Source organism: Plectropomus leopardus, chromosome 13 (genome assembly GCF_008729295.1).
Source record: "Plectropomus leopardus isolate mb chromosome 13, YSFRI_Pleo_2.0, whole genome shotgun sequence".
NCBI classification, from domain to species: domain Eukaryota; kingdom Metazoa; phylum Chordata; class Actinopteri; order Perciformes; family Serranidae; genus Plectropomus; species Plectropomus leopardus.
In genome coordinates, this window is record NC_056475.1 from 10,519,681 (window position 1) to 10,541,716 (window position 22,036).

Sequence of the window (22,036 nt, forward strand, 5' to 3'; positions counted from 1 at the left end):
AGGCAAAGATGAACAAAAAAAAGGCAACAACAAGAAACTCATCAGGTTGTTCTATGACTTTAAGACTTAATAATTAACATTTTTAAGTAACGGTCTATAGTGCCTTGTTTACATTAAACCTGAACCCATTATTCTCCTCTGAAAAATTAGCTTCATTACAGTTCATGAAGCTACTTGGCCAATCCCACTCTGGCTACTCATGCGCGAAATCTAACATCCCCCTGTTCTGGGAACTTTTCATTATGTGGTTGTGGATCAGTGGACTTTCTCAATAGATCAGTGGAGGTGTGATGTACATGAAAGGAGCTCCAGGACTGTACAGAACATGCTGTACATCATCACACAGAGAGCTCACACAAAGAGGCCTCTGTCAGGCCTCCTGCAGGCCTCAAGGTCCCTGCAGTGAATTTATGATGGCACCAGTTTGAAACTGGATTGAGGTCTTGGCACTTTGCCTCTTATCTCTTCATAGAATATTCGGGGGAAGAAGACAGAAGTAAACAAGCTGACTCTTTTCAGTGGATTCTGCTAGCGGCGCAGCTCCAGGGTTAGTCATTCGGTCCATCATGTTGGTCCACAATGTCTCAACAGCTCTTAGATGGATCACCATGTAACTTCGTACAGACATTAGTGTTTCCCAGTGGAAGAATATTAATGACTTTAGCATTTGACTAAAGGAGCTGTTGTGACTAAGAATAATCTCACAGAAGCCACTAACATGGCTGGAAACCCTTTTGAAGGGACTTTTTGATGTTGTTGTACACAACCAACTACAAGGTGACAAAGCTATAGAAAGGCAGTTGTAAGAGTGGTCATTTAAGAAGGCTACATGTCTAAAACCCTTCAACTTTGCAACTAAATATAGTTTTATGGATATCTAGTTATTTTTTCCCTGAATCACCTGAATCCAAACCAGAATTGCTGCTGCTCTGATGACGATGATCAATCCGCACATCTCTGATTTTACAGTCATTTAAATGTCAGCCTTGAGTTCAACTCAACACAAGAAATTGCAACATATGTATCAGCGAAGAGATTAGTTTCCCCAGCATTGAAGTTGCTCAGTGCTGTCGAATGCAGAATGAAGATGTATGTTAACTAGGTTGGTGATATTGAAATTCCTTTCCTTTTGATATACCTTTTAGAGAAAAAAAATTAGATATGATTAAAAAAAATAAAAGCTGAGAAGAGAGCCACATAGCACACATAAATATAAACAGATCTGGTATGGGGAAGCATATACCCACAACAAAGTAGCCCCAATGTATAGATTATAAGCTCTATTTTTCACAAGGGCATGCTGTGATCATTGCACCACACACAGAGTCCAGAGCATGCAAACACTGGGGGGCTGCATTCATATATAATACATTCCCAAAATTAAGCACGGCCAAAAAAAGGCTGGTCTCTCCTACTTTTTTGACTAAGAAATAAACAGTTATGTCATATAAACAAACCAACCTCCAGAAAGTCACTGAGGTGAGGTTTTGCAGTGATGACCAAACAAGCAGTGGAGATGTACATTTTCAAATAAGCTATCACTTACTTTTAAAATATCAACAGAACCCAAATTTTCCCTGTTTGTTTTGCTGCCATTGATTGCATATTTGTTTAAAACATAATTTGATGTTACTGTCGCTGCCTCCGAGGAACAAATAAAAGCTGCTGATTGGTGGAGGCAGAGAACACAGATATAAATGGTGTGCAAATCAGTATGATTTCACATCTTGCTTAGTGAATAAAGGGTACATTTTATCCAAACCAAAGTTCGTGTTTGCTGAAACCATGGATTTACTAACTTAAGGACTAAGAAGACTAACTGAGTGAGGCAGTTTTCATGAGAATGACATGTGTTTTATTATGAGTTAAGGCAGTTAAGCTGATGTAAGTCTTTGTTTAGTGAAAGAGAGAACCTTGGATTGGTGTACGATTGGATTTCTCTGTTTGATGCAGAAAGTAGGTACACAAACAGGCCAAAAAAGAGCTGCCAAACCAGTCAGTGTGACACACCTTTTGGCCCCAAAAAGAACTAACAACAATCACCATTTTCTTTTGTACTTCTATATTTATGGATGAACCATACAGAAGGCAAGGGAAAAAGAGAGAGGCAGAACATTATGCAAATTCATAACACGTGTTGCATATCTGAACATGTGACTGTTATCGTGAACACGTGATGACCACTATTGTGGCAAACCAATATCATTTTGAACGATAATCTTGTCATATCACCCAAGCCTGATGTAAACATTCTTGCACAGAGCTGCTTACAAAAAAGCTTTCTGCAGCTGGACTTTAAAGCCAGCGTCGACCTGTATGTTTACCGTAAGATCGAGTTTCTCTAATGGTCTGTCGATAAAGGGCCCAGAGCATCTAAGAGGAGGAGGAGGAGGAGGAGGAGGAGAGGAGCCAGCATCTATCAGGACCCAAGGTGCTTTCATTCGCTATTTGTACAGAGAACAAGCACATGTGCTCTGAATTTCCTGCACGTGTCTCTCAAAGAGCAGGACAATAGCAGCAAAACCACCAGGAGAGAAAGTTAACAACAGCAGCAAACCATTAGATACCTGATGTGTTGTTACAAACAAAAGTGCATTTTGAGAATATGTGACATAAACACCAAACTTCCACTTCCTTCAACAAGTGTGACATTGATGTGGCATTGATGCAATATCATCACCAAAATCACTGAACTCAGTGAGTGTGACCAGGACATGTCATTTGTGCTTGTTACTTTCACTGAGGACTGATGATATTGTCAGATTGTCTTGGAGCATCTTACAAAGTTAGACAGCTGTTTTCGCTCCAAAGAATCCTCCAGCAGTCATTCAGACATCACACGCTCTTTTCCCACTGTGTCTGCAGCAGCTGACCAATCTGCCGCGTCCACTTAAAAATGACTTGTATTGTACTTCTGCAAATTCTCAGACAGAGAATGAGTAAACACAGCAGAAACAGACTGAGCAGAAGACTCACATGGAAGTCTGCACTCAATGTTTGGTGTTGAATGTTCTGCAAACAATGTTTTTTATGTCATAGTGAAGAGTTTATCAAACTGGGTGATCCAACACTTCAATAATGCATTTACAATTTTAGACCAAAAAATTAGCAGAAATGCATCTGAACAATGCAAAAAAGTGCCACATAAATACAGGACACATGCTGCATATTGGCTGTGTGATATATACAATTCTACACCAAACATTTTTTTTTTTTTTTTTTTTTTTTCTGCTCAGTTTGTTTCTGCTGTGTTTACTCATTCTCTGTCTGAGAATTTGCAGAAGTACAATACAAGTCAGAGGAGACAGAAGGAGACAATACGAAAAGAAAAAAGAACAACCTGTTTCTGACAAATAAGGAAGTTGACAGTTTCCTGAATGTCTTTCTCGAGACTCCCTCCCACTCACCTCTTTCTTCTGGTTTCACAAAAAACTGACAAGGATTTTCAGAGCTGAATAATTACTGAGCTCTATTCTTTGTTCATCTTATCAGTTGTCTTATTTCCATTTCTCTCTCTGATCCTCACCTTTTACTTTCCTTTTCCTAACATTTATATTTTGTCTCCTCCTCTAACTGGGACATTAGCTTTTCATAACATTTGTGGTTTTGTGCAGCTACATGCTGAACTTCCTGCCTCTTTGTGTTACACAGTATGTGAGACAGCATGTTTGACTGAACTCAGTCAAATCAAAGCTTATTTGCATAGCACCTTTCAGGAGAGGGAGGCTCGGCTGAGGTTTCCGGAAGAAAAACAACATCTGATGTTCATCACATGAGCACGCACTGCTTCAGCCACACTTCATTTAGCATACAGGATATTTTAGCACCAGAAGGGACTATTATTACCCTGTTTGGCCAAATAATCTCTGGAATTAAATCAGAAATGGAATCAGGATGCAAAAGTTTCTTTTCATGCTCTTATTTCCATTTGCACCACATCTGAAGAGCTGTGAAAATGAGGCTACTGCCATCCTATTAAACCAGTGATGGCATATCGGCAGCTGGAATCAAGCCACTTTATTTGGCCCAATTCTGGGGCATCGTTCCTCCAAATTCTTCAGGCAACCAAATGTGGCCTGACTTATTTCTTCAAGCATGCTTAGTTTGGGCCGATGCTGGGCCAGGTCATTTTGGCTACCTGTGAAAACTTAACTCAAGCACAAAATAACTTGACAACACAAACTGATAATTTGGTTTGTTGGCACCTGCTGTTGCATGACTGTGTGATATGAAAACATGTTGGAAATGAGATGTGCAGAGATGGAAACAGAGAATTAAAACTCAACTAATGCAAGACATCCATGGGCTATTTACTGACATAGATGGAGAAAAAAAACAATCTTAAGTCTCTTAAGATAGTGTTAACCTCAGACCTTATTTAAGGCTTCTAACCAAAAGCCTATTCAAAAAAACCTACTGACTTTGAGACAAGGAAACTGGAGGTGCTGAATGCTAATGAATTTCCTGGTTTAAGGACTCATTACTGGGGTTCTCTGTATGCTGGGTAAAATATTTTAAATGCTAACAGTGCATTTAGATAAATACAGTGCTATTCTCAGCGTCCTTACACACTCACAGTCATGGATGTATAAAGACACCTGGATGCAGCTTTGGGGGCAGGCCTCATTCATTCCTACTAAAGGTACTCAGTGACTCATGAAGCCCAAATGGTTCAAGTGTCACATATAAAATTACCCAGATGATCGGCACTGATTCTGCACTGTGTGGCCTGTAGTTGGCTACTTGTGGTTTGGTGTTCTGTGAAGTTGACTGGTGATAAAACTATTCAATTATGTGGCTCTTCAATACTTTTAAATTTTATCAGACTGAATGTACTAAATGTATGTCATTTCACAGGGGTTGTAACAGTTTAAAAAATGCATCCACTGATTTACAGACGTCTTTTTTCTCGGTGTAAGTCAAGGGGGAAAAGTCTCTTTGGGGCCACAGTGTGTGATGGTGCAATTTGCAAGTTCCTGCAGTGTAAAATTAAAACTGTAATATTCTTATTTCACAGAACTAACTGATGTAGAAGCCCAAACAAACACACTGTACATAAAGTCATCCTTGTGGTTCCCAGTTTTGATCCTAACCCGCCTGTCTGTCGCCACACTGCGCCTTCAGGCAGCATGAGTTTTATCACTGGTCACCATCAGCCGGGCCTCTGTGCTTCTTCTTTAATGGATGTCTTCCTAACAATGTGGCCTGTGTGTTTACTCTGCATGGTCTGGGTGCCATGTATGGATGTATACTATGAACAGGCTGCATGCAGCTCCTTTAAACACAAACACTGCTGCCAACGGATGGGAACTTTGCTGTAAACATCAGTGGTAATATTTCACATCACACTGACATCACATGTTGCTATAGTTAACCTTCAGGGGAGGTCAGACCACTTGGTCGGTTCACAACAGAACACCAACACACAAACAAAAGGCTGAAAGATATGAAAAAAGTGTGTGACAACAATTTCTCTGAGCTATTTTGAGCATTAAATTATGATTATTTCTACATGTAACTATGTTTGTGGTCTACAGGAATAAAAAAAAACAAAGCAAAAGAACAGTTAAGTGTGGGACAGTATCATCTTACTTTGGGGCATGTTGTGTATTTTGTTTCTACATGAAAAAAGCTATAATTTATGTTTCACAGTTGTATGCCTCCACGGACCAGTAAAGTTGCAGTTTAAATACATGTCTGTCTGGAGTCATACGTAGCCATGACAGCTGACAATGCTTCAAATATGGAAGTTGTTGCAAAAAGCAACTTATTCTAAAACATGGATGCTTCACACAAATCTTCAACCTGCAGCACAGAAGATCTTCACAGATTCAAGGTGACAAAATTAGTGTCAGAATTAATTCAGTACCCAACTAAATGTCTCCCCTTCTGTTCCTGAGTTATGATGTTGAGTAATGGCCAGAAAATTGTTTTTGCAGAGAATTATGATATCACATTAAACATGACCTTTGACCTTTTGGATATAAAATTCCATCATTTCATCAGTGTATCCTATTAGATATTTGTGAGAAATTGTTTCATAATATGCATATGAATTTTTGAGTTGTGTTGAGATGTTTTGAGATGGCCAAAAACATATTGTTGAGGTCAAAGTGACCTTGACTTTTGACCACTAAAATCAAATAGTGCATTGTTAAGTCATTGATTTTCATCTCATCATGGGACTATAGAAAATAACTGAAACAAAGAGCAGCTGTATGCTTTCAATAGGAGATGCTGACTATATTTATACATTAAAAAGATAAGTTAAAATCACAGTTGTGAAGTTTGATCTTAAATATAGAAACAAAGACACAGACAGAGGTTGACACATTAAAAAAGAAACAAAGGAGTAGTTGTATGTAGCTGGCAAGGTTATATCACCAGAACTGTTCTCATCGCTTCAGGCGAGGTAAGAGAGATTTTAGATAAGTGTGAATCGCAGTTCTTGGTACTAGCATTGGCTTTATAAAAAAATCGATTTAATTGATCTTGATTGAAATAGTTCATTCAAGTCCTGACTGACCCCATCACTTATATAAACTCTTAATCTCATAGAGAGAGGTTTGATGTGAGGAAAAACTTCATAACTGATCTGCAGGACTGGAGGAGGTTTGGATGATTGAGAGATCGTCCACCACCATCTCCACCAATCAAACCAAAGCAACAGCATTATATTCTGAAAATGAGCCCACACTGCTTCCCCAACACAGTTTACGTTTCTTATACTTCTGCTGCACACATTCTGAAGTGTCTTATTCACTTCCTGGCTGCGGTGAGATTTATCACAATCCCACACTGCAGCTTTATCAGTGCTTTATATCTTCACTGGTATATAGCATCGCAATACTCAATCTGCTGAGCTGCACAAAGATAAAAAATAACACAAAGCAAAGACAGAAAAACAGCAGTTGTTTTTGAACAGCCAATTCCCAAAGTTTCACACAAAACCTACAAAACTGCAGAAATATCACAACAGCTGAGTAAAACCTGTAATATAAGCCCTTTTCATCTCATAAAAATCAATGTCTTATATGCCAGGGTCTGCAACTCAAAAGGCAAAGTAAATGTTGGCATTATATGTTTCTGCAAACCATGGAGCTCTAACATTTGTTTATGAACAAAACCACTTGGTTGTGGTTAGGAAAACATCAGGTTTTGCTAAAAATTATCCAGTTTTGGTGGCACAATCGACCGTTGGAAACAGAGCGATGGCTCTCTAAAAATAACTTGTTTTGTTTGTTGGTCTCAAGGGGAAATTGCCTATGTTCTAAAGACCCTATGTTTCCCAGTTCAATTTGTTTTTTTTTTTAATTTTTGGACCCTAAAATAGCTTTGGTTTAGTCTTATAACACATATTATCACATAACACATATAAGACAAAGAGCCATAGATGGATTTAAATACAAAATGCAAATTGACACAAACATAAACAGAAAGTATACTTTACCAAAGACCTGTACCAGTACAATTTCATCACTCTTAGTCATGATTTCAGTCACCTATCCTAAACGTCTTTCTCAGGTTCCCATTTTGTTCTATACAGAGCTGAGGAACTTAGGACCAGAAGAACATAGGGCCATTTGTCATGTTCCCATTATGTGACATATAAATCTGGAAAACACCTAACCTTGGGGACATAGGAATGCTTGATAAATGGCTTTCACTAATCATGAAAACAAAGCTAAACAAACCACATTTTTGCACACAGCGAGTTAATCTTGGTTTGGGTAAATTATCAAACCTCTGAAAGACATGAACATGAAATGAAACTCATTAGAACTTGTTGAATTTGCAGTTAAGAAAGCTTTTGCTCATAACAATCCTGGTGGCCTGATCACTAAAAAAGACGTTTAAAACTGACTAAAACTTAAATGCAATCATATACAGGTTTATATACAGTATGTATCATATATTGAAAATTAATCTGGCAGTGTAGAAAAGACGTAAATAATAACATGAATAGTTTCTTTTGTATTTCACATTCTTTTTTCTAAGTTCATATTGAGGTCTTAAGACACACCACAGGTGAGATCTTTTTTCAGCTGCTACACCAGCAATTTTTTTTCATCGCCCAAGCACATCCTCTCCTGTCTATCTGCGTTCTTCTGTCTGGCCTGCTATCATTCACTCTGGGCTCCGTCTCTGACCTGTCACAGCAACCATACTGCTGGTTGAAACTGCAAAAACACCAGTCTGCTTCCTCTTTCCGTGCAGGCCACAGTTTCCTCTGCGTTACCACTTGAGCAAGTTCAGTTGTTTTTTGCAGCCCTCATTCACTTGACATCTCTAAACTGGATGAGCCATCTGCTTTGTGTGAAAGTAGTCAAGTTAGGACAGATTTTAGCTGCCTGTCTTTGAGCGTAGTATCAAAGCGTGACAGCTGAAATTGAGTATGAGCTGACTGGTAGTCACTGAATGCTTGTGACAAAGCAGCTGAGTGTCTTGAGAATATCCTTGCGTAAAACGGAAACTAAAGAAAAAAAGTGAAAAGGGAAAATAAAAACAGAAGTTACAAGAACACTCTATCTGTTCTGTCCATGTGTTGGACAGGAAGTCTTGGGATTACAAAACACAACAGTCATCATCCGCCTCCAGATGTAAATCACAAGTTTTATTAGAAAACAATGTTATATCGATTTGTTGGACAACAATACGATATTTGCTGATACTACAAAGTCTGCCATAATATGATTTCAATTTGATTCAATTCAGCGACCTGAGATCTATTTGAGATGATAAATATCCTCATTGTCTTTTTCTTGGTTGTTTGGCTGCTGTTGTCTGCCTAGTGCTAGCTCTGTAAGTAAGGAGGTGACACCGGTGCCATGCAAATTTCAAAATAAAGGCACATCTTAATGATGATGATATGTATTGATGTGTTCACTTTGCATGAATGACATTGTACTGTCGATCACTGAATCGAATCGAAATGAATCCAGATCAATGCATGGTTACACTACTACATCCGCCTCAATCAGCCGATGACAAAAGAAGCACAATATTAGTCAAATCCGAACCTGAAGTCAAAAAGATCACCAACCAGCTTCAAAATGTATTATTATTCATTAAGTTATTGGAACATTTTAAAACTTATATTCAATAAGTTTATTGCACTAAATTGTGCTGTACATCATTTTTGAGGGGGTGCACATATTCCCCATGTTTTCTGCTTCATTCTGCTCTTACGTGGAAACTGAGCTTTGGGACAATGTCAAAATTTGTGGTTTTATAGGGAGTCACGTAATGGAATTACTTCTTTATGGACAACATTTTATCCAAGTACTTGCATTCAGTGTCTTTGGCCAAAGAGCAGATTTCCTGATATGGTTAATGAGCTCCACATGTATTAATTAAGTCATTTTTATGACAGGGACAAAGAGTTTACCATCCATTTCTTCATTTTTTATGAGTAACCTGAGATCTGCTGCTTGGGAGTGTGGATATCTAACATATGGATGTCTATTTTTGTACAGTAGACTATTATTGGGCCACTGCAAATACACAGAGGAAATGAAAAATCAACATTGATCATATAAACTCCGTGAAACTTAATCTGTACATTAATAAACACTGAAACATTAAAATATGACTTGATCAAGTTTCAGTATATCTGTGCATCCAAAAATAACTAACTAATCTGTCTTAAGTGTTGCACAGTTGACATCAGTCACACAGTGTCAGGAGCATTTCCCAAACAATAACCCTCTAACACTTAACATCTATTGTTCCTTTAAATTACATATTCTATCGTTTAAATAGACACTGTTTTTCTAACATTTTAAGATCATCTCTATGCACAGGTTGAGCACTTAAATATTTATGTTAAATATTTTGCAGCTTTGCTGTCCTTGTTTTTATCTGTATGTCTATTTCTGTGTATGTAAGATGACAGCAACAAACTAGATAAATCGTCATGGGGATGTACGCCTCTGTGCACCAGTCCAGTTGCACTTACAGTTTTTACATCCAATGTCTGTGAAAACGTGGACGCTTCACACAACGAAGATCTATACAATTAAGGTGGAAATCTGAAGTTCTTAAGTTATGGTCAAAAACATGTTGTATGTAGTATTGGTATCGACAGTGGTATCATAATTATTTAAACGATACCCAGTGATAGTTACAACTGTCTGATTTCCAGCTCAAGGAGCAAGTTGACTTGAACTTATCTGCACAACCCACAAAATAGCCAACATGCCAATATCAAGGTCTGGTGTTAGCTACACAGGACTTTTTTAGCAAAAAAAGATGCTTAGATACAACCAAGTCGTACAAGATACAAGATATTTGAATCCATTTCAAAGGCTTTAGAATAACTTGAAACATAAAAGACCACAAAGACAAAAGGACATCACAACGTTATCTTACCTGTGCTTTGTCGCAGCTCTTCGCACAAACTTATGTGGGGAAACTGCAGCAGCTGCTTCCATTTCTTGCTTTTTCCTTTTCTGTTCCCGCCACCTCCTGCAAAAACAAACAGTTTGGGTTCAAAACTCGAGTCCAAGACGGATGTTTAAAAAAATGCACAACAGACATTTGACTTATGTGTGACGGCTCATGCGCAAGCGGTATGGGCATTGGGAGCTGTGTATCAAATTGGCATATATCAATGTGCTCTCTGAAACACTGCAATGGACAACTACATTGTTTGAGGGGTTGTCTTATATGAAGATCAACAAAATGAATTTTAGTTTAAGAGGAGAAATTTATGAAATCATTCAACAATTAATTGATGTTACCAAATATCTTGAGGTTTTACCATGTAATATAATGAGGAAAAAACTTCACATGTCTGCCCATTTTTCAGACTTCTGAAATATTAATTTAAGACAATTTAATATTGACTAAGGCCTTTATTTTATCCTGTTATTTACTGCATCAATGTTTGGATTACTGAATTGAATTCAATTTCATTTATAGTGTGTGATATCACAAATCACAATTTGCCACAGGGGGCTTTACGGCATCCTTGTATCCTTGGACCCTCACAGTGGATAACTAAAAACTCCCCCAAAAAACCTTTAAATGGGGGAAAAATTGAAGAAACCTCAGGAAGAGCAACCAAAGAGAGATCCCTCTCTTGCAACAGATGCCATGTTTACAAAACAGATCAACATAATAAAATTACAGTTATCAATATGACAAAATGATGCATTGGAGACAGAGAGAGAGAGAGAGGTCAACAACTTAATCACACAGTCATAATGTGAGGACTCACCTCCTGTCAGGGGACAGTAAGGTTCCCATAGGGTTAATCATATGCTTTGGGGTAAAGACTTGGTATTAGTGTTGGAATTAAGTCTTTGGGAATAAAATTAAAGTCAACAAAATATATTCAAGTTTGGTAGGACATGTTTGGGTGTTTGGGTGCAGCCACTTGAGAAACTGCAGGAGAAAAAACAAAGAACGAACGTCACCCGAGCAATCAAAACAAAGCACAAAGAAAAACTAGAGGAAGTTCCCGTCCTCTCTGCGTCAGTGCTCAGGCTGCTTTCAAATGCTCTTAAAGCCTGTGATACACTCCACAGTGATGCAGTTTACAGTGCAGGTTCATTCTGCAAGAACAGGAACCAACACGATGCCCACTATACTAGATTACAATCTCAAGCAAGTTTCAAGTCTCTGCAAGTATATTTTATTCTCATGTAATTCACAGAAACCAGTAGGTGGCTCAAAACTAAAAGAATCAACATTTTTGATAATCTAATATTCATTTTATCAAGCAAAAATGTTAAATATCCTCTGGTGTGAGATTTTCTAAAGTGAGGATTTTATTTGTGTGACATCTTTTACCAAATCTCTGACATTTTACAGAGTAAGCAACAGACCTATTAATCAAAAAGCATGAATTTGCAATAGCTGCAACCTCAGGCCAAATTTCAGGCCTCATAGGCCAAAAACTGTGTCCAAACACTAAAAAACACACCAAGCAGCTGATAGTTTCACTTTTGGCAGTCTGCCCCCAGAGACTACTAGGGGTGTAAGGATCTATCAATCTGCATTGCTATATCGATTAAATGAGCGATAATCACCTAACATCAATGCAAAGTCCATATCATCCTCTTTCAGACGCGCCCTTATTTTGAAATTCTGCATCACCATCACACAGCGTCTGGCAGATGATGACATAATGGCGAGCAGCTGAGAGAAAGATGATGATTTCGTTATAATATATCCATGTGATGAGGATAACTCATAATAACTTTATAATAGATCCATGGGATTTGTTTTCGGAGAGATTGTGAGTCAGCAGGCGGCAAAGCCATACCGAGGAAACATAAAGTACCTGCTGGGCCTTTTCACTGACTTCTTGCTAATGTTACGTTAGCTGCTCTGTTTCAGCAATGTTGACTGAAAAAACGTGCATGTAGACTGAAAGTCATCCGTGCTGTTCTGTCGGGACATGCGGGGACTTAAGCATAAATAATAGTAAGTTGGTTAAGTTATAAGTAAAGAAAAAGTCAGCTAGCCGCTAAGCTAATTTCTGCAATGTAAAATGCCATAGGCTTATGCTCATAACATTAGCATGTCTTGTATGTGGGGGAAATGTGATCTACAAAAGACAGTCGCTTTGTCTATGATCCACCACAGTTATTATTTAGTTTCATACTTTAGTGAAAAGATTTTGTTGTTAATCCACGTTTTGCGGATGTTGGGAGAAGTCTGTCTTCAAGTCAGACAGCCCTGAAGTTTTAGGAAAAATATCATATTATGAATTAAATGATTTTTTTTCCAATAAGGGTTTTCAAACAGAGTAAGCCAGTTTTAATCCTTTCCAATTATGTATATGTTGTTTTTATTTTTGGACAAAAGCAAAGAAAGGGGTGGCAGCTTCTCCTGTAACCTACAGTGTAAAATGAGCATATATATCGATCGCAGGCCCCTAAATCGAATCGAAATCGTATCATGGTAGACTTAGTAACCCGTGATTTACACCCCTTGAGATTACCCGCAGCCAATCAGTCCTGCGAATCCTGTGACATGTTGACCTTTGTTTTCAAAAAAAATCTTCCCACCTGAAAACGATGAAAACTCTTCCCAGCCACAGAAAAAACGAAAAGTCATTATTGCTGTGAGCCGCACTTTGCCACTGCTTGGTGTGTTTTTGATTAAGGAGAGGGAAATCACTGTTTGTCGACAAAGCAACCGCCAGAATAAACTACACAGCTGCTGTGATTGTGAAAATATTGACAATGGTATCCCAGAGTCAAAGGTAATGTCTCTAAATGTTTTGTCTCATCATGCCAACAGTCCAAAACCCAAATATATTCAGTTTACAATCATATTAAAAAGAGAAAAGCAGCAAATCTTGATATCAGACAGGCTGAGGCTGGCAAACACATTTCTTATACAATAAATCAGTTTAATGATTGACTGTAATAATTGTTGACTGTGAGCTCTACTTAACTATTAATATAGGTTAAACGTGTTTGTGTAACCTGAAAAACATACAGTGAACACGAACATAACCTCCAGTAGTGGTTTCAGAAAGTTTCAGAAACAAGAGTTGTCATATCTGTAAGTCAGCTTGAAATAATTTGTAAATCTGTGTGCACAGCTTGATCTCACACATGCATGACTCCACTTTCCTGTTGCTATTTTTCTTTAACACTACTTTGTAGCTTTTATTTGCATACTAAGCTCTGATAGGTCAGTTGATCCTCTAAGTGTTGGAAATAATCCTTCAATGAGCGCAGCACAAATCCTGTTGAAACCACTGAACAGATCTAAACTGTGCACTATAACAAATTCCTGTAAAAATATGACCAAATTCTAACAGTTTTGCTTTTTAAAAATACAGTAAAACACAGTAAATCTTGATGCTTTTTGGAGGCAATATCACTGCTGTAAAAATACAGCCAAATTCTAACATTAATGTACAGTTATTTCAAAACACAGTAAAACACTGTAAAAGCTTTTTGGAGACAGTGTTACACTGTAAACCTCAAATTCTACTGTAAAATACTGCAATACATTTAACTGTAATATGATGTTGAATTAATTCATGGTATTGTAAAATAACGATAGGATGCTGCCAGTAGTTTACCTATATTTTACAATACTGATTCAGGGGTTTTAGAGCTTTGCTGTATGTAGCCTGAAAGGCAAAACCTAGGGAAATAAAAGCCCTTACGTAGTTGGCGCTCCAAAGCTGATAGCTAGGAGCGTTCAACTGAATGCGACGCAGATTAACATTTTATCAACCCAGAGCTCCTCATGTTTGGATTTCAGCAGTAGGACAGGCTGAGGCTGCTGTTAAAAGAGACTTAAGGAAATAAATCAAACTGGATGAGAAAAACGATAGAGGTGCATGTCCAATGTAAATTACACCCTTTGCTTTCTGTAAACACCTTGCTGAGTATCCTTCAGAGCTCATCCAGAGGCAATCGATTACAGATGGCAATGCAATAAAATGACCGATTGCTTTTAATAATGTACTCTGATCAAACAAATATTCAGAGTATATACTGATAACAGAGTGTTGTTGTGAATACAGCCGCAGCCTCACGCTGTGACAAAGAGAAAGTCAATACAGCGCGTCAGGATTTGCTATTCAAATACTGCAAGGCAGTTGCTACTCAGACATGCCCGAGTAAAAGTGAGTTATTGTCGCAGATACAATGCAAACAAGATGTTTTGTTTGTGTCCGGGCAACAGATGATAATATCAGCCACAGAGATCACTGATGTACATTTGGTGCATTTAGTGAAGATGTACATCAAGACAAATGGTATTAAAACATAGATTATTCACAAAATAATTAACACACAAAATTAGATTCAAAGCAGCCTAATTAGCTTTTAGTTGTCGAGGAAGAAATCATCCCACACTGGCAAAAGGAGAGAAGGAGACTTGTGACACTGGAGGTCAAAGGTGACGTCTGTGAACACAGTTGTTTTGAACTTGAGAAAGGCCATTTAACCGACATTACACATGACACTGCAGCTCAGCCTGAAAGGAGAAACCAGTGCTGCCAAATCGACTTAATAAAACCAAATCACACCAAATGAGAGAAAAATAAATGTAAATTTCTTTTTTCCTAAACTGACTCCATCACTTTTTTCAGTTGGAGAATCAAACTTAAAGATGCTTTGTTGGGTTGAAAACATAAACGTTCTGTTAACATACACTAAAGCCTGTGGTGTGTGTCCTTTAGGCCTGTCAGACAGAGTGCTGAATATTTGGTGTGTAAAACATCAGAAAATAGTAGAAATTAGCTTAGATTTTTTCATGAGCCCAAATGAATGTGTTTTTTTTGTTGTTCTTTTTAACAGCACACCATTCAGTTTACTGTAATGTACGACTGTGTTCCTCAAACAGTGTTTCCCTGTTTGACTTGTTGTAGATGGGCTGCTAGTCAAGCACCTTCTGATTTGTGCTCACCGTCTTTCTCTGATAACTTCAGATCCAGACGTTCAGGAGGTTTTTACCAGGAGCCAAATTATCCGCAGAGGTCTTGTCCTCTCCAAAACAAATATACCTTAAAGCAGTTTCACATTTAAAACCTGTGTTTTTCTATCGCTGCTTGTCTTGTTGCAGAGGGACGAACAAAATATGGTGGCTGATGCAAAAAACACAAATGGCCCTATCCAGAGCTGGTGTTTGGTTTGTCCATTCTGGGCTGCTGTAGAAAAAAATGGCAGTGCAACATGGGAGATTCTGTAGACGATGAGCCGCTTCCTATGTGGATATAAACGGCTTATTTTAACAAAAAACATGACAGTTCTTATTTTCGAGTGTTTATATACTAAAGAAAACATTATATCATACTGTATATTATATTTTGTTTCTGCCAATATATCCCTCTTCACACACTGGACCGTTAAGGCAGCCTTTAACTCGGTGGTCTAAAGCCTGCGCCATGTTAATGTCCCATCTGCTGTTTAAAACCCAGTCTGAGATCTATCACGTGTACCCTCTCTGTCTCCACTTTGAAGTCTTCAGTGAGCAGAAAATTACATTTTCTATGAATAGTATTTTTTTCCCCTTAAGCAAAATAAGACACATCAGCTGATGAATGTGAGAGTGAAACAGTCAGTCAGGCTGCAACTTATGATTTTCACCGCTGACATTTTACAAATTACAAAATTGAAAAACAAAAACAAAACAACACTCTCTGTTTGAAATAATAGCATTTCTAATGTTAGACTGTTGGTATTTAAGCCAGGTCTTTGTGTGGTTGCAGGTGTTTGAAAAACATTTAAAGAGAGACCAACTTTTGATTGAAGAAATAACACGTTTTTCCTCTTACAAATTAAAGGATTCATTCATTGGAGAGTACTATCATATCACTTAGAGGTTTTGCAGCCAGACACTGATTTTACTGAGTCAGCACTAGTGTCAAAAAACTTCAAGCAATACCCAGCCCCATCAATAAGAAGGTGCAGGACTTCAGCCTGCTAGATTTTTCTTTAAAAATCTGGTAAAAATACAAGAACAGCTAAGGTTTATATTACGTGATTACATCCTCATCTATAATCAGTCACATTATGCTGCTTGTTCTGAGCCCCTAAAGACACTTCAGAAACATTTCATCAATCTTTAGAGGACAGTCACTCCGAGACAAACAAGAAACAGTGCGAACTCCATTAGTCTCAAACATGTCAGCAGTTATACATTTGCTCACACAAACCGAATTAGTAAAGACAGAGAGAAAAAAATAAATGTACAGGTTACTTAAGTTCAACTTTGATTTGAAGCTGTGGTGTTGTGTCCTACATGATTGAAACAAATGGAAAGAAGAAATTCATCAAGAGAAAATAACACGCTAATAGATTTATCGGTTGGTATTTATAGGTCACAACTGTTTTGTTCTTTTTTTCTGCACATCATGACATCTGCCAGATTTCTTTTTTTTCACAGGTGGTGGTGTTATTATATTTATGTAGATATGACAAAGGTTATTGGGCTTCCAAATTACTGGTCTTAAACAAGAACTGTAAATTGCAGTATACATATTGCACTTTAATCACAAAGTTCTTGTTTATTGAGACCTTTAAACTCTATGATAAATACTGTATTTACATCTTTACTAAGTGCTGTCCTTTGCTGGTGTATATTTGATCTCCTTTTATGGTCAATTTTAGCGTCTTTCAATTTGCGTGCTGCAGCTCATACAGCTTAAAGGGACAATTATTCCCAAAATATTTTTTAAAAATTCATTTGTTATCCTCTTTCTTGCTTTTTTTTTATCAAACTAGAATGTTTTAGCGTGAGATGTCAGTGATAGTGGATGTAAAGATGTCTGCCTTATCTTTATTGTAGTAGAAGTAGGTTGCACCCAACATGTGGTCCTAAGAGCGCCCCCCCCAAAAAAATAAATGTCTAAAAACTCAACAGCAATGTCTCTTTCCAGAAATCATGACCCGCACCCAAGATTATCCACAGACCTTGTTGTAGGACCTATTTTCTCTCTGCCAAACTAAACCCACCAACCATATCACCGCACTGAAGGAAGCGTGCATCTACTCATGGACAAGAGGCCTAACCCCAGTGGACACTACGCCCTGCAAACATTCACGCTTCACAGTGGACTGAATCACAAACTAGAAGTCCAAACCCCCAATAACTGAAACTCTGTGGGTTATGAAAACGTCTCCACGCGCAAGAAGTGACACGAAGAGCTCAATACTGAAATACAGACTTTTGAACAGCAGAGGGTGAGCACTGTGTCTACAGAAGATGGACACTTCAGAATGACACCTTTAATCCCTTCACTCTCCTTCATATTAGTGTGTAACACTGGTGTCATGCTGCCGCGTGTTTGGCCGGTGAAGTTCAGACTGTTTCCTCTCTTCTTGCCACTGGCAGCCATGAACATGGGGAGTTGCCTGGTGTTGCTTGCTTTAAAGGAAAACTCCACCCTAAAACTTTAACAACATCTACAGTGCTTTTGTTCCAATTCTATAGGCCTGTTTTTCTTTTTGCAGACTTCCTTTTCATCTCCTACGAATGACTGAACTGTGAAAGTCGACTGTATGTGTGGGTACGGTATGTGATTTGGTGTCAGGCACTCAGATTTTTAAAAAAAAAGGTTTTAAAAATGAACAATTTCAGAGAGAAATCCATCAAAGAGGACACAGAGAAGTCTTTGTCTTGTGATGAGGTATAGTCAGTATGACAGTGTAATTAAACAGATGGAAAACAAGGAAATGACCTTTTGTGATATCATTTTAAACATATATCGTACTTGTAATTATAGCTTTTTCCTAGCTCTTTTTTTTTAAACAATTTTCTAAATTTACTAATTTCTTCCAGTTTGTGGAACACTTCTTGCCATTGCCCTTACCATATTTTTGAAAGAAATTAAACTAATTTGCTCAAGGTCCAAAGAGTGAAGTAAAGTTTGATGCTAATGCTTTTGTTCTTTTACTTAAGTAAGTTTATGAATGCGGGACTTTGACTTGTAATAGAGTAATATTATATCACGGCATAACTTTACTCAAGAAAGAGATCCCAATACTTCTTCCAGTGCTAGACTGAAAGAGTGTCTTTCATTACAAAGTCAAGCCTTGGCCTAGATAAACTCGATGACATACAGTAATCAAAGTTATTTTCATAATATTTGAAAGCTATAAAATCAGTAGAGTGCATCTTTAATAAGCTTAAACACACAGTGCACGGTATAAGTCTAGAAATACAATATAGTCTTTCAAAGTGAATGAAACAATCTCATCTCCTGAAGTCTTCTGCTGGGTGTGTTAACACCTGATGAGCAGTGAATTTAGATAAATATTTTCTGGCATCAATCTTGCTGCATGATTCTCTGCATTGCTCTGTTGTGTTGTTTAACTTCCTGGAAAGTCAGAAGCTCACATCTTTGCATACTAGCAAATGTGTCTTTTTATACCTGAATCAAACAATGTGTAGTCTGTCTGTCCAACTGTCCAAGGCAGTAATGGTGATCATAAAAAACGTTTTGTTCCCCAATGATGAAAGAACAGCTTATCCAGAGAAGTCAGAGGTCAAGGCCTTGTTGTGAGGAGATATTGCACCTTGCTCATGGGCACTTCTGCTGGGCAGATGGGTGTTCAACTCCTGGTCCTCTACAAGCACAACAGATAAGCTGAACTGAGCAGATAAGCTGGCAGTGAGGGATCATGACACACATCTTCTCATGTCCATCTGCAGATGGCATTAGGATTATGTTGGCAGCCAGTCACCACAACCTTTGTCTTCTGAATGACAATAACAAACGGCTCTGATGATGTTTTCATTGTGCACAATAAAATGTATCTACTGTGAGTGCAAAAGAGTGTTATAATGCAAAATTATTATGTTTTTTTTTCTTCTTCATTTTAGATATTTAGTATCAAAACACGTTTTCCAGAATCCATACTGCAAAGCATATTAAGGCCATTTTAACAGGAGGACGAGAACATTAAAACCATAAATTGCCCTTTTGTGCAAAAAGTACAAACCCACTGTACAGCACAACTGCTTTGCCTCAACATCCTGTTTCGCAAACGATAGGACGATGCTGCAACATCAGCAAGGGAAACCCGATGTGTTGCTGCAGTCACATTTCACAGTTGCAATCCCTTCCGGACCTCTCGTACTTCGCGTTTTATGCACATAATCAGAGCCTTGCCAAACTCATTTAAAGAATCGAGTAGTTTTACGCGCCCTTCGATCCCAACTGTGCCCGTGCACTGTGCACACCAAAAGGGACAACATTTCATACGTCTCTAACCCAGTCTTTAATTCGGCATACACTAATAAACAGTTCTTCGTTTTAATAAACATTAAACTACATCCGGCTAGCTTGGCACCCTCGTTAAGCAAGCTTGACTGTGTGTGACAACAGTGTTATTGACAGTTTATGGGGCGAACCGTCAACAAGGAAGGCCGACATTTTACTGCAATATAGCCATTTACTGAAACCATTTTTACGCCGTATTGGTCACTGTTTGCCAAGGAGTTAGCCAAAGTCTTTAGATTGGTTAAAGTATGCGTGTAAGTTTACAAATAAGCCAGGAAACTTTAAATTGCTAAAGTTGAACATGGAGTTCGGTGTGTCGTTCCACTCATGAGAACGGCGCCTATTTTAGGTGATACCCTGTACGTGTTGAATCGCATCATAAAAAGATTTGATCACCACATAAGAGGAAGTGCAGAAATAGTTTTTATCACCCATGTCAGGGGCATCCCTCCTGCTGTCTCGGTGAGGTACCGGGAGAGAGGAGCTGTCATACCGCCATCTCCATCCTTACCTTCCCGTGCTTTGAGCAGCACCGTGTTGGCCACGATATTCTCCAGCTCCATGTTGATGCTGTGTGGGGTTACAGCAGCAGCAGCAGCAGCAGCAGACGGAGCTCCTGGTCCCCCACAGCGGCTTCAATCACAGTTTATCCTCTCTAAACACCGTCCACCACCTCCTCCCACCGCCCAGCCAAGGAGGAAAAATTCAACCCTCTGTTTCTGCTTTGACACAGTCCTGTCCGGTAACAGACAGTCCGCACCCCTCCTCTTCTCTCTCTCCTCCTCTTTCTCCTCCTCCTCCCTTCGTCTCTCCGCCCTGAAGCTGCTGTCAGAGACGAGGAGGAAACACAGACTTCTCACTCTGATATAAAATTACAGTTTCATAAAAAGACAGAAAAAGACACAGATGTAACAGACAGACGTCTCACTCTGTTCATACTTTCCACATGTTTTATTTTTATTTTTTTATTTTTTATTTATTTTGTTTATTTAATTATAAAAAGTAAAACACGTTAAATCCGTATCTTAAAGGGCAATACATGCGTCATTTTTTTGCAGTTGTATACTACTACTACATCTACTACTACTATTACTGCTAGTACACTACATCTACTACTACTAAAAATAAAATAATAATGATATAACAATAACAACATTATATTTTTTTAATGATGAATCAGTTAAAAAATATAAAAATGTGCATACAATCATAGCAAGACAAGAATTTAAATTACAGAATTTGTTGCTACAGCCCTGGGATGCTACTATTTCAATCTGTAAGGTATTAATTAGATTTTCAGATTATTTTTTTTTTATTTTTTTAAAATTACCAAAATGTTGTGTATCATGATATCTGTTGCGGATGTACTTATTTTATTTATTTATTTTACATTTTTGTTTGTTAATTGTAATAATGTAAGATTATTTCATGTTTTCTGATATCAATTATTCTAAAGAATCCTCAAGAGGTTCCACAGTTACATTATGAAGTTGGCAGGAGATATAATGCAGGGCTGCATCCATATACTGTGACTTCCATGTCTGAATAAATCTACTACTGCATACCTGATTGATCAAGTGCTAATTATCTAGCCATTACAAATATTCCCAAGCACAGCATTTGTACTTCTCAATGACATATGTAACAATATTTGAATCAGTACATTTGAAATAAAATGTAATTCCTCCAAAAGGGCTCTGGTGCCCCTGGATGTATCAGTCAGAATTGATGCACTGTTACAAATCCAGAAATCAATATATGACATGACTCGAGAACTGCTGCTCTTTGTGGCTCGTCTAACTCTGCAGAGAGTGGATTTCCCTGCACAGATCAATGAAAGCGCCACAGTGCATTAAAGGTGCATTAAGAAAGACTCAGTGTTTTGCTGTGCGGCATCACGACAGCATCTCATATCAGGCAGAGGGTTGATCAAGGTATCAATCAGCATCTGGCTCTCTGTTATTGCCTGTCTTGGATCTGGCTCTCAAAACTCTTGGATCTGGACTCCAAACTTTCACTTGAGTCTTCAACTGCTCATTGACGAGGAGGACAGCATGGCCTGAACACTTCAGAGGCTGAAAGGCCTCTTTACTTAAACCAGGAAAGACAACAAACAAACAAACAAACAAACAAACAAACAAAAGGTAGCTATAATATGAATGAAAAGGAAAGAAAAGAATTGTGATATCCATGCATGAAGTCAGGAAGGTTTATTCCTTTCAGCTGTAAGGCATCCAACAGGGAGTTGGAAGAATTTAGTTTATATTTTTTTATATGTTGAACTGTTTGTTTACAGTTTCTATAAATGTTATTTTCCAATATGAATGTTTA

At 38.1% G+C, this 22,036-nt stretch overlaps 1 protein-coding gene across 1 annotated transcript in view; it reads right to left on the reverse strand.

Annotated features, from left to right (window-relative positions):
- The window catches only part of grk6 (G protein-coupled receptor kinase 6), a 48,658-nt gene extending 28,223 nt beyond the window's left edge, over window positions 1-20,435 (reverse strand). Inside the window, exons 1-2 of the mRNA XM_042498605.1 lie at window positions 20,217-20,435; window positions 10,372-10,467 (exon numbers count right to left, since the gene is read on the reverse strand). Of these exons, the coding sequence (XP_042354539.1) occupies window positions 10,372-10,467; window positions 20,217-20,268 (148 nt within the window). The 5' untranslated portion in view covers window positions 20,269-20,435. The remainder of the gene's footprint in view (window positions 1-10,371; window positions 10,468-20,216) is intronic.
- Between the last annotated feature and the right edge of the window lie 1,601 nt (window positions 20,436-22,036).